Source organism: Danio rerio, chromosome 20 (genome assembly GCF_049306965.1).
Source record: "Danio rerio strain Tuebingen ecotype United States chromosome 20, GRCz12tu, whole genome shotgun sequence".
Classification (NCBI taxonomy): domain Eukaryota; kingdom Metazoa; phylum Chordata; class Actinopteri; order Cypriniformes; family Danionidae; genus Danio; species Danio rerio.
In genome coordinates, this window is record NC_133195.1 from 34,000,636 (window position 1) to 34,017,938 (window position 17,303).

General features: G+C 35.5%; 1 protein-coding gene across 1 annotated transcript; it reads left to right on the forward strand.

Annotated features, from left to right (window-relative positions):
- The first annotated feature begins 3,758 nt into the window (after nucleotides 1-3,758).
- pdia6 (protein disulfide isomerase family A, member 6) lies at nucleotides 3,759-17,290 on the forward strand. The gene is given in 13 exon segments (NM_197933.2): nucleotides 3,759-3,800; nucleotides 4,300-4,444; nucleotides 5,361-5,418; nucleotides 5,555-5,681; nucleotides 5,798-5,904; nucleotides 9,102-9,232; nucleotides 9,426-9,540; nucleotides 9,736-9,876; nucleotides 11,993-12,077; nucleotides 13,617-13,689; nucleotides 14,048-14,206; nucleotides 14,347-14,443; nucleotides 16,609-17,290. Coding segments are annotated over 13 exon segments (1,323 nt in total). The 5' UTR covers nucleotides 3,759-3,784; the 3' UTR covers nucleotides 16,678-17,290.
- The last annotated feature ends 13 nt before the right edge of the window (nucleotides 17,291-17,303 follow it).

The following is a 17,303-nucleotide window of genomic DNA, read 5'->3' on the forward strand; positions in this document are numbered from 1 at the left end:
GAAAATATCCAGTGAGGGGCAGTTCTGTGGGCGCAAATGCCTTGTTGATGTCAGAGGTTAGAGGAGAATGACCAGACTCGTTCGAGCTGATAGAAAAACAACAGTAACTCAAATAACCACTTATTACAACCAAGATATGCAGAAGAGCATCTCTGAACGCACAAAATGTCCAAACTTGAGGCAAATGGGCTACAGCAGCAGAAGACCACACCGTCCAACAACAGGAAACTAAGTCTACAAATCACAAAGGCTTACCAATGATAGGTTCAGAATTTGACGTCAATAACATGAAAGCACGGCTCCATCCTGCCTTGTTTCAACGGTTCAGGCTGGTGGTGGTGGTGTAATGGAGTGGGGGATATATTCTTGGCACACTTTGGGCCCATTAGTACCAATTGAGCATTGTGTCAACACCACAGCCTACCTGAGTATTGTTGCTGACCATGTCCATCCCTTTATGACCACAGTGTACTCTTCTTCTGTTTGCTACTTCCAGCAGGATAACAGGCCATGTCATAAAGCACAAATCATCTCAGACTGGTGTCTTGAACATGACAATGGGTTCACTATACTAAAATGGCCTCCACAGTCAACAGAGCTCAATCCAATAGAGCACCGTTGGGATGTGGTGGAACGGGAGATTTGCATCATGGATGTGCAGCCGACAAATCTGCAGCAACTGTGTGATGCTTTCATGTCAATGTGGACCAAAATCTCTGAGAATGTTTTCAGTACCTTGTTGAATCTATGCCAAAGGCAAAAAGAGGTCCAACTACTTAGTAAGGTGTACCTAATAAAATGGCGGGTTAGTACATATGGATAAAATTAGATAGTTTTTAAATGCCATGCATGAATGCCATGTTCCATGAAAACATTTAGTAAATGTCCTACTGTAAACAAATAAAAACTTAATTTTTAATTATTAATGTGCATTAATAAGCACTTATTTTGTTTAATATTAAATCCAAATTTTCTCAACAAATTTTTTTTTATATTTTTTAACCATCAGATTACAGATTTTCAAGTTTGTCGGCCCAATATCTTATCCTAACAAACTATACACCAATAGAAAGCTTATTTCTACAACTTTAAGGTGGAATATAAAACTCCATTTTCAGAAATGTACGTTACACTTTGATGATAGTGTCACAAATGACTTTTATTGGATACTCACTTTTTGCATCCTCCTGCTCACCGTACAACGCCGAGGCGCAGAACTACACGTCGAGCTCCTATTGGCTGAGCTCGTCTCCGGGTTCAGGCGGGCCAATCAGCGCGGGCCACGGTACGACAGCGTTGAAATATTTTGCTTCTGGTTGGAGACCGGTGTTCCGGAGAATTCAGTTCCCCCTGTTCCCCCTTCACAGCGCATGCGCTAATTCTCAGTAATGACGTCATGCTTTCGCTTCGCTAGTGAATCAATTCGTGTTGGTTGTGAAAATAAAATAAGCAAAAATCGTGTTGGTTTTGCTGTATTAACAAGCCCAATGTTGGTTGCATTAAACATTTTTTATTATATTTTGAAATTGTTATTTTTGCACGCACTCATTAATTGTTTTGTTGTTAATGTCTGCGTGATGTGCGTGTTTTCTCGTGTTTCTTTCAAACAAGCATTGTCTTTCAAATAAGCCTTGTCGAGAAAATAGCACTGCAAAATTAGTGTCTCTTGTTTTAGGTAAGTCACGATGATGCTTGTAATGTTTAAAAATTGCATAGACTGTTAATGCAAACATTTGTCACTTATCTGCATATGAAAACACATGAGAACAGATTTTCTGTCTTTTTAATCTAATAATTGTCTCCAACAGTTATCATCTGCAGAAAGGACATAAACAACAATTAGGATACCAACAATTAGGATACAGCACAGAATACAATTAAAAGATAGGCTCAACATTTTTTTTTTTAACTTTTTTACTATGTATAAAGGGATGTTACCATTGAAAAGGCATGGGAATTTTTTTTTTACATTGCCCAAAGAAGTGTTAACTCCTATATATTACCTTTTGTGGATTTGAAAGGCACTACAGTGATGCTGGTGACATTTTTTAATGGTATAATTGTCTAAACTCTTATATGTTCAGAAAAGTGTATTTACAGTGATTTATGTTATTTTTGTGGATTACACAATGACCATATGCATTCACCTGCTTGGGTAAATGGGTACTTTTTTATTTTTAACAATTTTTGTACCTTTGTTACTTGTTAAATTGACAAAAGCTGTTAAAACTTTATTTTAATGTTTGAGGCAATTGTAGGTAATTACCCTGTATGATCTTTCAGATTGCCTGTGATTGATGTGGTTATCACCAGTCATGTGTTGGCAGAATACGGCTGTGCGATATTGAAAAAACAAAATAAAACTAATATTGCAATATTTTGTTGTTCTGCCTTATATATTGTGATATAAAAACTATTACACCAGATTGGTTAAATAGCTCTGTTAGAAAATAATTCATTATTTTACATTGATTGGCATGATTTTGTAGGGGACTGATTGAATCATGCATAAAACAATTTACAAGCATAGATAAACAGGGCAAAGACAAAACTGCTGAGATAAACAGTGTTTTGTGTTTGTTTGTTTTTTTTTTCATTTTTTTGTTTTTTTGGAGCATTCAGTACAGAAATTGAATAATCAAATGTAAATTAACACTAGTCTTCTCTATATAAAAAAACAAGTACAATTAATATTTGTTTAAGATATAAAAGTTTTAATTTCTTGTGCCTGAATGTATTAAACTCTTTGAAATCACAAGCAAATAATATTTTTTTTATTTAATTTTGGTTAAAATCTGCAGCTACTCCACAAATCACATGTTCTCTGAACTCCTGTGCTGCTCAACATTGCAGATGTGACTACTGCAGATGGGCACATTGCAATATTAATGCTGATAAGATATATTGTACAGCCTATAATGAAGAATATTATTGCTTAGCTTGCTTTAAACACTGGAAAATGTGCACGTATTTTTGGTTGGTTCGTTTAAAAAAATTTTAGCTTTTTTTTTTGCTAGTTTATATATATATATATATATATATATATATATATATATATATATATATATATATATATATATATATATATATATGTAAGCATAATGTGGTTCAAATAGTAAACTCATTTAATGTAACATCCTTTTAATTTTGGCCTACTTATGTTTTTTTAGTGTACGAAATTGTTAGATTTAAATCTGATGTTAAAAAGGCATTGTATATTGTGTTTTCCAATCCTCAGAAAGTAACACTTTCCTCTGCTTCGGGAAAATCTGTACTCCTGTGTTTTTAATGTAAAGTCACTTTCTGAAGATACATGACAAGTTACGTAAATATGTCTTTTAAAACAACACAAGTATCACTGTGATTTATCTGAAATAAAACACACTATAATTTGTGCAGTGTAGTATGGTTTATTCTTTTCGACAAGGCAACTGTTTGAAAGAAACAAGCGAACGCGTGCTAAAAACAGGAACAATACAATAGACACGGGTGTCCAAGCAAATAATTACAAAATTTTATGAACTCTGTGATGAAATAAACACCGGGCTTACGAAAATACAGCAAAACAACCATGAACTGTTTCAGTTCGCGAAGCGAATTCATGACGTCATGATTTGTGTACATGGAATCAGCCGTAAAGTTGCGCATGCGCTGTGAATGGGGGAACAGGGGAACTGAATTCTCCGGAACACCGGCTGGTTGAGGTGGAGAGTTCACGCGGCGCACACAGATCTGCACACCCTGATCATCTGAACCATACATTGAATAAGCACAAAGAATAACCATGCGAGCGCTCCTGGGTGAGTTATTATGATAAAAAGTCGCGAATTCTGCTGTAGAGACTCGTTTTAGTGGCTCAAATCAGATTGCTAACAGAGTGTGAGATGTAACGTTCACAACCTATCTTTATTGTTAGTTAGCATGTACAGTTTGATGGACAGAGGTTGATATGATTGGGAAATGGAATAAATCCTCTGTAAACAACTGGATAGGGATTTAGTAAGCTTTTGTTTACTGTTTGTAAATTTAGCACTGCATGTAGTTGTTGTAACGTTAGTGTGTTTATGATGGGTTGGCCTTGTACAGTACAGCATATTCATCTTGTTGCTCTATTCCTATATATTGTTGGCTGTTTGGAGAGTGGATAATAATTCTGCGATCTATTATATGTGAGTCTAGTAAAGTTAATAGAAAGTACTGTTTGTTTTGAGTTATGTTTTATGATGTTCTAGTTCAAAACAGGGTAGTGTTTTTTTTCCCATACAAAGCTAAAATACACTTTTTTTTTTATCTTCTCAGGTGTGTTGGCGTGTTCTCTGACTGTACTGTCTGCTTACGGTCTCTACACCTCTAGTGATGATGTGGTTGAACTCAACCCATCCAACTTTAACAGAGAAGTCATTCAGAGTGACAGTCTCTGGCTGGTCGAGTTTTATGCTCCCTGGTAAGTTGGATGAGTGAATCTGGATTTTTGTCGCTGATAGAGATCACTGTTAGTTAGATGTGTAGAAGCCCTATTTTAATGACTAAACAATTCCATGCAAATGTCAACCTTGCCATTTGCCTACCATTTTTACCAAAATACAGAAACTGTTTCCAAGTTTTTTTTGTGTGTAAACAAGTATTTTACAGTACTTTAGAATTACTCAAAAAAGTCTCTGACAATGTTTTCAAACTATTATGTTTGATTTACTAAAGTCACACAAGTGGCAATTTCACATCTGTCACATCCATAACGGAGAGGTGTCACATCCATAACCAAGCTTTTTTTTCTCATGAATGCAAAAATATCAAATAAAATAAATCGTTTTTTTTTAATAGTGAGCCAACTCTTATCCTTTTGATTAGCACTGTTTCTTTTGGATTGTGCAGTTTAATTCACAGAATTTCTACAAAGAATGTTGTATACTACAAACTTGCATACTTTTTGGTCACATTTATAACTCATAAATGTTTATTTGCCTCATTTAAAGTACAATGTGTTTACAGATTGATATTTTTCTGGTCCCTTAACTCTGTGGTTAGTTGTTCTGGAAATATAAACAGATGTTTCAGTATAATGTTTACATAGACTTTCTCTGTGAATTTATGTTTTGAATTTTTACTGCAAATGTCACATCCATAATGCTGGAATTGCTTGAATTTATTTTCTTGAAGGGTGTATATATATATATATATATATATATATATTACAGTAGTTATCCTGCTGTCACTGGCACTTTATTTGCATCATGATTTGCATCTCATTAGTCATCGTTTCCAAATGTTGCATCATTAGTGCATCTCTATGGCTGTATGTTTTGTAATGGTGTTTAAATGATTATGTGGCATGTCTGACATACTATTTCCTTTTTTTAAAGGTGTGGTCACTGCAAGAGTTTGGCTCCCGAATGGAAGAAAGCAGCCACAGCTTTAAAGGTAAATTCTGAGTTAAGGACAACATTATAAGAACTTTACAGCAGTTAGTTTGGCTTTGCTTTTGCATTCTTCTCTTTTGCTGAAAATGGATATACAGTATGTTGTCAGTCACTACTATAATTTGTTTTTGGTTCAGGGCATTGTGAAGGTGGGCGCTGTGGATGCCGATCAACACAACTCTCTGGGAGGCCAGTATGGAGTCCGAGGCTTTCCGACTATCAAGATCTTTGGAGGCAACAAACACAAGCCAGAGGATTACCAAGGTTGAGTACTGCATCTTTAAAAAACTCTTGGCCCATGAACAAAGAATGTTTTGATGTCCATATGAAAGTCTTTTGTTACTTTTTTAAGTAGTGTTTGTTCTCTCTCTTTGTCCTAGGTGGCCGTACAAATCAAGCCATTGTAGACGCAGCTCTGAATGCTCTTCGTTCTCTGGTTAAAGACAGACTTGGTGGAAAGACAGGAGGCTCAGACTACAGCAGACAGGTATTGAAGCTCAGCATGATGATTAAAAAAATCTATAGTTAATACAATTTGTTTTATTTTTATGCAATTATTACTAAATAATACATTAAATATTAGCATAGTCTTATATTATTTTATTTAAATACAACTTATACAGTATAAATATTATTAGATTTTAAATAAGCATTGTATTAATTCTCAGTAGATATAAAAAAATATATATATTTAATTTAATTGGGGGTAAAAAAAAAAAAAGCTAAAATGCTTGACCAGCAAGACAATGTTAGTTAACATCCTGATGCTGCTTACTCTGCATACAATGCCGTTTATAGGAGTATCTGCTGTGCACCTATTGAAAAATAAACATACAAACAGGGGTGGACTTAGGCCCCGTTTACACTAATGCGTTTTAGTTTGAAAACGCATAAGTTTTGCTACGGTTACGCCAACCGTCCACACTACGCCGGAGTTCTCGAGCGCCGAAAACGGAGCGTTTTGAAAACGCTGGAGAGGCCGTTTTCATTCTGAAACGCTGCTGCTCCGTCTCAGTGTGGATGATGGAAAACGGAGACATCTGAAAACGGAGGCGGGGCTGCAGACGTTCGCCTCTCTGATTGGGGCTTTTCCTGAATATTAAGTAGCCTAACACGCACAGTTCAGTCCTGCATTCTCTCCGTGTAAGTTCAGACTTCGCAAGTTTGATCAAGGCTGCAGTCTCTTCTTCTCAGTTTGATATGGAAAAGCAGATTATACCTAGGACACGGGTAAATCTTCAAAGGGAACAGTGTACTTTATAACTTCATTCACATCACCCTGGCTTCGTTGTTTCACTTTCTCAACAATAAAATGTAAACATGATTTAAGGAACTGCCTATTTTCATTTTAATATTAGCAACTTAGACAGCAGACATGTTGAGGCGTCGTGCTGCATAAGATGAGCGTCATCTTCACTGTGTGGATATTTATAACAAAACGGAGCCGATAACAACTGCCTCCTTTCAATTTCAGTGAAAATACGAAACAAACCCTCTCTTTTGCTGAGTATCAGTTTTAATAATCGATAATGGCCATTTTAAAAGTATAACATACAATAAGTTTATACATTATAGGAAATAAAGGCAAGCGATCAGTCAATATACAGAATGTAGGCTACGTGGTTACATTAATCATTAATTTATCTTTGCGCTCAGCCAAAACACGTTACCTGAGAACAAGTAATAGATTCCAATGCCCAAAGTCAGGGAATATGTCGTTAGATAAAGACAACAAGATAAATGAAATATCCCGTTTAATAAATATAGTGAGATTAGATCCAGCGGGAGATGCTTGATGAGAAGTCCGACTAGCAGAGCTCTCATCTGGGTATATGGGCTGCAGCGCTTGCCCGAGAGTGTGTGTGTGGTCACGTGATGTGCGTTTTCAGCGTTTTGGTGTGGACGGAGAGCTGTTTAGAAACGCTGGGTAAAACGCGAGTGTGGACGCGGATCGTTTTCATTCTAAAACGCCGTTTTAAAACTAAAACGCACTAGTGTAAACGGGGCCTTAGTGATTTGGGGGCCCTAAGCAATTCCAGGTATGGGGTCCTAGCATTAGAACTCAAAACACTCTTTTTTTAATTTTTTTTTGCTATAGATATTTCTTTTTTTTTCTCTGTAGATTAATTTATGTAAATAAATTGCATGTTAAAATACATTTTAAGTGGCAGCTTTATCATAATGTAAAATTAAATACAATAAATTCACACACACACACACACACACACACACACACACACACACACACACAAAACAAGTTTACAAAATAACTGTATGTACAGTTAAGTAGCCATATTTGTGATAAGACTTCAATATTTGCATGTGCAGTACAGAAGCAACATTTCACAGTTCATGGGGGGCCCCCAGTTAAAAAAAATAAGTAATAACTTTAATCTTAATGGTTATCGACACATTTTAAAGCATGATAGAAAATTTAAAAAAGAGCTGTATAATTAATATAGGCTTCTTGGCATTGGTCGGGTCCCTCTAATTCCCTGGGACCCTAAGCGGCTGCTTGCCTCACTTAATGGTTAAGTCTGCCCCTGCATGAAAGTAAAATTACATAATCACCACAGGCTAATTGAAAACTTCCAGTTCTAGTTAACTTGCTTGTACTTCACTTTTGCCTGATTGTGTTTAAAATATTCACTTTTTAAATCACATGAAATATATCAATCCGTTTAAAACATTGCAGCATTTCAAATTCAGTTCAATTACAATATTTATGAAGATGTTACTCAAACTATAGATGGATTAAATAGAGAAGCCAGTCATAAGTAAATATTTGTATTGCTTCATGAATCCTTTTATTTTACTAAATTTACATCTTGTTTATTGTACTATATTAAAATGATTCATGATTGTAGATAGTTCATTCTGCATATTGAGTGGATTCTGATAAACATCTCTTATTGGCCAATGCATTTGCCCATTTAACAAACATAACTGTAATCGTTTACTATTCTCAATGCTGCAGGACAAAATGTTGCAAACAGAAACCTTAGGAAAAAATTTATGCTATGTTTTTGTGTCAGATACTAATTTACTTTCGAAAGACTGGAACTGACTTTGTCTCTTTTTTTTTAAATTCTTTTTTTTTATTACCATTTACAGCAGAGCCTGAGATCAGGCCATTAAAATAAAATATAAAAGAAAATGAAAAGTAAGACTAAGCTGTAACCAAAACAATATTAGTGGCATAACACGTACATCTCTGGAGCACAGTGATGTTTTTAAATCTTCCATTTAGTACCAGCAGCTTTGACAGACCTAATGGGCTCTATAGACAGCTATAGTTTTATAGTCAATGATAAACTTCTGGTGAAAGTGTTTTTACAGCATCAATGTTGTAAAGTAATTATAATATATTCAGTTAAATAGACTTAAGCATTCATTTAGTTGTTCAAGCGTAAAATGAGATGAAAGACCATTGTAACTGGTGTAAAACAAACTGTCATATTTTAAAGACATGGCAGGGAGAACTGGAATTTAATGCAGTGCTTCTTGTCCGATCTGAGACCCACTTCATATTGTATATCTAACGAAGAAATCAGATCTTAAACGTGAACATTTCGTAATGGAAAGATCCTGGGGCTGCCTGGCTGAAAATTAAAAGTCCATTTGCATATAGCCTATTGAGATGATTCCTGCCATTGTTTGACTTTTGGATTGTGTTGTGATCAGAGTGGAGGTGGTGCGGGCAATAAGAAGGATGTGGTGGAGCTGACTGATGATAACTTTGACCGAACCGTGCTGGAGAGCGATGATGTCTGGCTGGTCGAGTTCTTCGCCCCCTGGTGTGGACACTGCAAAAAGTATGCGCATTTTCAATGTCTCACACACATCATGAGATCTGTCTGTCATTGCCCTGAAACACTACCTGACATGCTGTGCCATGCATTATTGACACGCTGAATCCATGTTCAATTATTAATATGCATTCTAAGACGCAGTGAAATTCCTCTGCTGGCTGGGCTTTCCCGTGTTGACTCTCTTTACCGCTTTCAGTCTTGAGCCGGAATGGACAGCGGCCGCCACAGAAGTCAAAGAGCAGACAAAGGGGAAAGTGAAACTGGCTGCTGTGGACGCCACTGTTCACCAGGGCTTGGCAAGCCGCTTTGGGGTAGGTCTGAAATCAAACTTATTTTATGTCTTTCATATAAATGATAGATGTTTCTAATTTAATTTCACATCTCTGTAATATCCCGCCTGCATTTTGGATGAAGAGCACATTTATTAGATCTGTTCATCATTTTAATGTTTGAATCATTTCTGTTCGGTGCGTTTGAACACATTGTGTGCTTTGTTTTATTGGTAGATTCGAGGATTCCCGACTATCAAAGTCTTTCGTAAAGGAGAGGAGCCTGAGGACTATCAGGGTGGACGAACCCGATCTGACATTGTTGCTCGTGCATTGGAGCTGTACTCTGATAACATCCCGGCTCCTGAGCTGCAAGAGGTGATCTTTTCTACTCTGCTTTTTATTACATTATTTTTATTGAGGACATGTAATATACATTTAGAACATTTTACATTCCAAAATATTAAATCGTACAATAATCAACAATGTAATAATCGCATAAAAAAATGATAAAATCTTAAATAAAATAAAAAAAACACACATTGTTTATGGTTACATTAGCTATGTTCCCATCCACCTATTTTTATGCGCATAAATTTTGAAAATCCGCATAAATTGTATGCACATAAATGAGTAGGATAAACTTTATTCGATAAGTAAAGATGCGCACAAACTACGATGGAAACATTTTTACCACACAAATTTCAGTATGCGCATTAAAAAAAGGTCATGTGATTGTGTGATAAGAGATCATGTGATTATGAAAATTTGTGTGAATAGATAAACCAGCAGGCTGAGCACACTGTAAAACACCTAAACTGTTGTTTTGGTTATTCTAAAATGCCTTCCGTTTTAGTGTTAATGTTATTGTATTATTATTGACCTCCAGAATCAAGAGTGTCTGTGCTCCGCATCTGACACCTTCAAACACCACCGCGCGTTCACTGCATGTCAGGATTGCCTTCTGAGGCATTAGATGAAGAAAAGATTGAAGCAACTTCTAATGCAGCAAATTCAGTTTTTACTGTTGATATTTGGCGGCAGTTAATCAGTGACGATTTTATTTTCGGTATATATATTCGGTTTGACTCGTTGGATGGAGATGCTGCTTTATTTGCACGTTTTTTTATGCAATAATTCAGTTTTGCGCATAAAGTTCATTTGCATTTTTGGATGGAAACATAGCTATTGTTCCAGATTCTCTTGTCTGCTTTTAAAGTAGAGCTGGGCAATTAATCGAAATTGACATTTAGAACCTATGATCGACCTAATTTTTCCAGGATGATTTTTTTTTTTTATTGCTTTCCCTAATGCATGTGGAATCACGTGAGCCCACTGTTAAAGACTGAGGTGAATTTATACTTCTGCGGCCACTTTGCAGCCACATCTGATCTCTGGTCAAGTAGGATGATAGACCAATTCTTGAGCCTTACTTTGCACTAAATTGACAATGATTGTAAGCTGCGGGGAGATGCCTAGAGACGGCATATTTTTTTTTGGTTACATTAAAATTATTATTTCATAAAATTATTTTCTACTTTAATATAAAAAACACTGATCATTTATTTTGTTTCTAAAAGCGCAAGTTATTTATCTTTGCCTTAAACCAACTTTTCTTATAAAACAGCAAAGTGTGTGTTTCTGTTTTTCAACGTTGATGTTCAATAAATAATCATAGATAGTAGATCGTGTGTGTTTACTTTTGTGTTGACAATTATTTCAAAATCAAGAAATGCACCCTTCAGTCAGAAGTCTCTCACTTGTAATATGTGAGCATATTTACTGTACAAAACCTGTCGGATAACTGTGAGGGCAAAAAAAAAAAAAAAACAATAATTTAAGTTATTGTTCATTAATCGTAATCGAGTTAACATGAAAAATTTATTAAGATTTTTATTTTAGGCCAAATCGCCCAGGCCTATTTTAAAAGTGCCATGAAATGAAAATAATGTATTTTACATATTTGTATAAGTGTTGTTTTTAGGATATTTATAAGCTAGTGTGCTCAAAAACAGTGACAAGATTTGCTTTTAGAAGGTGCAAAACTGATAGTTTGTCACCCTAATGAATCAACGGTTTTATGGTTTTATTCAAGTCACCTCATTTTTCAGTTTCTCATCAAATCATGACCAATCAAATGCTCTCTAGCATCTGACGTGCCCCGCCCCCTTCCAGACTCTTCAAATTTGATGCACTTGAGCTCAAACACTCTCACTGGCAGTGGTGTTAAAGCAAAATGCTATTGACTGTTTTATAAGAGGAGCTACTGTCCCACCCTCTTCATGTTTCAGTTGAGATTACATTAAACATTGAATAAAAATGCACATTTCAAAGCACTTCACAAGACCTTTAATAAGAGGATGGTCTGTCTGTTGTACATTATTTACGTTTGTGCTATCACATAAAATGCTTTGTAGATGGTTTAACAATTCTAGCTAGAGACTGATTTATACTGATGTTACTTTATTTTTGATGCATATTTTTTTTTGTTTAGGTTTTGAATGAAGGCATTTTAAAGAAGACTTGTGAGGATTATCAGCTGTGCATCATAGCTGTGCTGCCACACATTCTAGATACAGGTACGATATGGTGAAATGTAACACTAATTTTTTCTAATCATGTTTTAAATCATTAATGTTTGGGTGTAGTATATGGTAATGGATGTTTAATTGTGCTGCTTATGTTCTGTGTTCTGTAATTTTACTTTTAGGATATCGTTTGCACTTAGTATTTAGTAACTGTCAAATTTTGCAATTCAAAAGTAGTTTTCAGTATTCTGTATTAGGGATGCAACGATTATAGATTTTGGTTGTACGATTATAGTCTGAGGAATAATAATCCCATGCAAACTCCTTATGTTAAAGTGTTAGTTATTGCAGCTCATAACCTTAATACAGCACAAAATAATAATAAAAAACAAACAATCGTCCATTTCTTTTTAGACTTTGGCTTTTAAACATGAGTAATAATTTTACACTCAAAATAACCATACACTGACAAAACAATGAAAAATAATAAAAAATAAGAATAAATTAAAACAATTGTGTTTGTCTAATGTAAATCTAAGCATCAAATTAGCTAAGTATTTTTCTTTTAAAGAGATTAAATGCAGCCTCCCTTGCATGAAACATTCGCCTTCAATGGAAATAACGATCTTGCGCACAAGACTCCATGTGTGAACGGCTCTTATTTGAAAGCCTCAGCCATAGTTAATCCAGTGTTTGTGCATATTGGCCTCGGTGTACAAGCTCAGAACTTTAAAGTAGTGCACAGTTGGCCTAACTTTTAGTTACAGCTGTTTTGTTCCATGCAGAAACGCTGTGTTGAGAAGCCTTTACAATTAATTAACCATGATGAATTAAAGCATGGTTAATGGTGAAATCGGTTAAGCGCTGCATCCCTATTCTCTATATACTCTGTGTCTTTTCATGTTTGGTTTGTAATATTGTTAACATTTTTATTTGGCTCCAATTTATTCCAATTTTAGTTTGTTCAGTTGTTCTTAATGTGTGTGTATAAATTATTGATTTTATTGTGTAGATGTGCCTTATTTTTCCCTTCCTTCCTTCCTTCCTTCCTCCTTTCCCAATGGCCCAGCCATTTCTTACAGTATGTGACTCCTATGTGACAGAGTAACTCCTGTGAGGTTTACAGCCTTGGATAGTTTTTGAAGTTCTAGTATTTCAGCTTGTTTCAGTTAGTTGCCAAGGAAACAGTTGGTGCATAATCTAATAATAATTTATATTTATTACAACTTTATTTAGCAATTAAAGAAAAAATTAATATTGTCATCATTTACTCACCCTTTACTTTGCTCAAACCTTTTGCTTTCAACAAAAGAAAAAAAAAGCACAAAGATATTTTGAAGAAAGCTGGTAACCTGTATCCATTGACTTCCAAAGTATGTTTTTCCTACTGTGTATGTCAGTGTTTACAAGTTTTTACCTTTCATCAAAATAACATACTTGTGAATAACAGAAGAAAGAATCTACTAAAGGTATGAAACCACTTGAGGGAGACTAAATGAATACATTTTTAATTTTGTGTGAACTATTCCTTTAACACAGTTAATTTGAGGACAATTCAACATCATCAGCCTGTTTTCTCTGTCCTCACAGGCGCATCTGGAAGAAACTCTTACCTGGAGGTGATGAAGACGATGGCAGAGAAATATAAGAAGAAGATGTGGGGGTCAGTGTTTTCAGCATCATTCATTAAGTACAATCAGCCTGCCCATAAATAACAGTACATGTCACTGCTTGTGTGCCACAGAGCAGACTTTAGGGAATAAAGAGCAGGAATCAATCACACACCTCTCTCTCTCTCTCTCTCTCTCTCTCTCTCTCTCTCTCTCTCTCTCTCTCCATCTCTCTCTCTCTTTCTATCTCTCTTTTCTCTCTCTTTCTTAAAGGTCCTTAGTGTGAGATTAAATTAGGACAAATAATTCATCATCAATAAAGTGGTTGTGTTTTTCCACCATGTTCTGCTGTTAGTAGTTGGTATATTGTATAAGTGTTAAATCTCTCTGTCTCTTTCTCTCTGTCTTCAGTTGGTTGTGGACTGAAGCAGGGGCGCAGATGGAGCTGGAAGCCTCTCTGGGGATTGGTGGATTTGGCTATCCTGCCATGGCAGCCATTAACTCTCGTAAAATGAAGTTCGCTCTGCTCAAAGGCTCATTCAGTGAAACGGGCATCCATGAATTCCTCAGGTAACAGAAGGCTGGCGTTTATGTTATGGTGAAACAAGTTGCGTCACAGATGCTGTAAACTGAAGGTGTTGTTTAGAGCGGTCCTCCTTACTGTCGGTCTGTTTTATGTCGTGAAACTATTAATGTCTTTATTTATGCAGGGAACTTTCTGTTGGCCGTGGCTCCACTGCTACGGTTGGAGGCGGAGCCTTGCCAAAGATCAACACCGTCCAGGCTTGGGATGGAAAAGATGGAGAGGTGAGTGTTTAGAGCTTTAAGAAATTCAATACTTTTTATTTTAATGCTTACCCCTTGACCTTTTTAAATGGTTCAGTTAACCCTTTAACTGCCCCACCTATAAAAAAAACTCCTAATGCACTTAATGCATGTTTTTAACACATCCCATATTTTTCTAAATATTACCCTCTACCAAATGGTTGACATGTCGGTTTATGGTAAAAGTACTGGAATTAATACCTATACTATGAAAAATCTGAAAATGTGATGTGAAAGACCGTATAAAAGCAAAATTCAAAATAAAACCTTTTAAATCATCTTTATTTTTTGAAGTATGCTATAAAATATTCTCATTTAATACATTTTCTTGTTTTATTTCTTTTTTATTCATTTTTTTTTTACAATAAAACCAAAATCAATTGTAGTAGTGCAACAGAATTTATATATAATCTCACACACACAATTTGTTTATTTTTTTTGTGTGTGTGTAAACCATTATTTAAAACAGTTATTCTTTAAACTTTCCCTGTGAAGATTGCAGTTTTCAGGAACTCATCTTGCATTCTGTTTCATGTTTATAAAAACACAGAAGGAAACTTGTAACTGCTTAACATTTGTATTCATTTATTGCTAGATCTGCTATTTACGAAGCTAGTGCTGTCCATAAAGTTGTGGGATTGGGCACATAGATGTAGGACAGTCTGTACACTTACCACAGTAAATTTGCAGTTTCTAATTCAAACTCTGTAGCGCCACCTTTTGGCCAAATTTGCATTGGTTTATAAAAATATTTTTAAAAGGCAAAATAAACAATTCTAAGACTCGATTTTTCCATCGTATCAGACACTGTGTTAATCGAAATGTACCTTTTTGGTTTCCTCTTAAAAGGAATAACTAATGAATGTTGCAGAGATCTAATATCGTCAAATCATGGTGACTCAAGTTGATTTGTTAAACGGTTCTCGTCAGATTAGTTGACCTATTCTTTTCGAGCATGAATAAATCTGGTGAAAAGCTCACCAATGCACGTGACGCATCTCCACAATGCTTGACCATCTTAAATATTTGCTGTGTTATGACAACAATGACCTGAGGTTGCCTGCTCTGTCTCAGCACAGCGCCATCTAATGGTCAGAAAATGCATTGTTTTTATTTGTTTTTTATTTCTAATTAACAATTGGTTTAACCCTTTGATGCACAAGCTATAAAATAGATCTAGAAAAAATAAACTTGGACGGCTCACTGTAGACCCATGTAGTGCATTAAAGGGTTAACCACAAATCTAGTCTCTTTACACTGAAAGCAGCATAAAAGCTGAATGATACTCGCATATTGCAATACAATTTTTCAGCATGAACCAATCTTAATTGATAAATTGCAATATTTTATGAAAACATCAGCATGTCATTCTGAAACCCTAGACATTTGCTGTTTCCATCCACCTATTGTTATGCAAATTGATAAGCGGTTGATGGAAACACTGATGCGCATACCTTTTTAAAATGAGCATAACTGAGTTGCATAAACTTTTTTATTTGATTAGAAAAGATGCGCATAAACTACAGTTGAAACACTTTTACCGAACATATTTAATTAAAAGAATTTCAAATTAAAGGTCGTGATTTTGTTTTAAGAGATCATGTGATGGAAAAAAAAATGTGTGAATGAACAAATCAGCAGGCTGAGAACACTGTAAACATCTGAAATGTTGTTTTGGTCATTCTAAAATGCCTCAACCGTTTCAGTATTAGTGTTCTTATATTATTAATGACCTGCAAAACTGTCAAAAGCGTCTGTTTTCCATGTCTGACGCCTTCAAATGCCACCATGCATGTCAGTATTTGTCTTCTGAGGTGCAAGTCATTTATTAAACAAGGAGAAGACTCGCGCAGCTTCTACTGCAGCAAATTTCGTTTCTACTGTTGATATTTGCAGCCAGTTTATCAGGAAGTGATGATTTTTTTTGTGTCGGATGGAAACGCGCTTTATTCACGCGTCTTTTATGCGATTATTCAGGGTTTGTGCATACATTTAAATTGCATCTTTGAATGGAAAAAAGGGTAATGACTCGACACATGACCTAAACTTTTAATTGACATCCAAATTCCCATCTAATGCCTGATTTATTATTATTATTATTTGTCCATTATCCCTTTTTCTCAATTCTTTCTTTGGTCTTTCATCAGTTGCCGATGGAGGATGACATTGACCTGAGTGATGTGGATCTGGATGATCTGGAGAAGGATGAGTTATGAGTCTGGTCTAAACTACTCTATACCCGAACACTGCCCATGTCTTCTCTCCTGTGGATGAGGGGATGAATGGGACACGAGTTTCCTTAAGACTTCTGTAAAATTACAAATAAAGCATACCGTTGTGCAGCTTTTTAAAAAAAAACCTTTGTCCCTGTTAGTTTAAACATGAGCCTCTTTCAGTGTGCACATCATGATGCCTTCACGTTTCCATTTAGTGACTGGCCAGATCAGACAATGAAGCAGAATCTCTTTTGCAGTAAGCAGATGTTTCTCTCTCACACACGCACACAGGCTCTTTCTGATTTCTGTTTCGTCGACCAGATTAAATGTTTTACTAATGAGATCAGCCAGTGGTTATTTATCTTTTTTTTCTGTCATTTCTGCAGCTCCTTTCACTGGAGTTGTTTCACCTTTCCTCCCTCTGATGTGACTTTTTTTTTGGTTATTTGTTTGTTTTTTAAATTGTTACTGAAATGAATGTCAGCCAGCTTGTATCCCAGTTTGCCCATGTGTTAGATTTGGGTGTAACGTGGGCGTCGTGTAGTTCTTTCATACAGTTTGTTCTGAAAGACAAAATGTTTTTGTTATGAAAATAAAACAAAAATAAGTGTCCAACATCTTCTTAC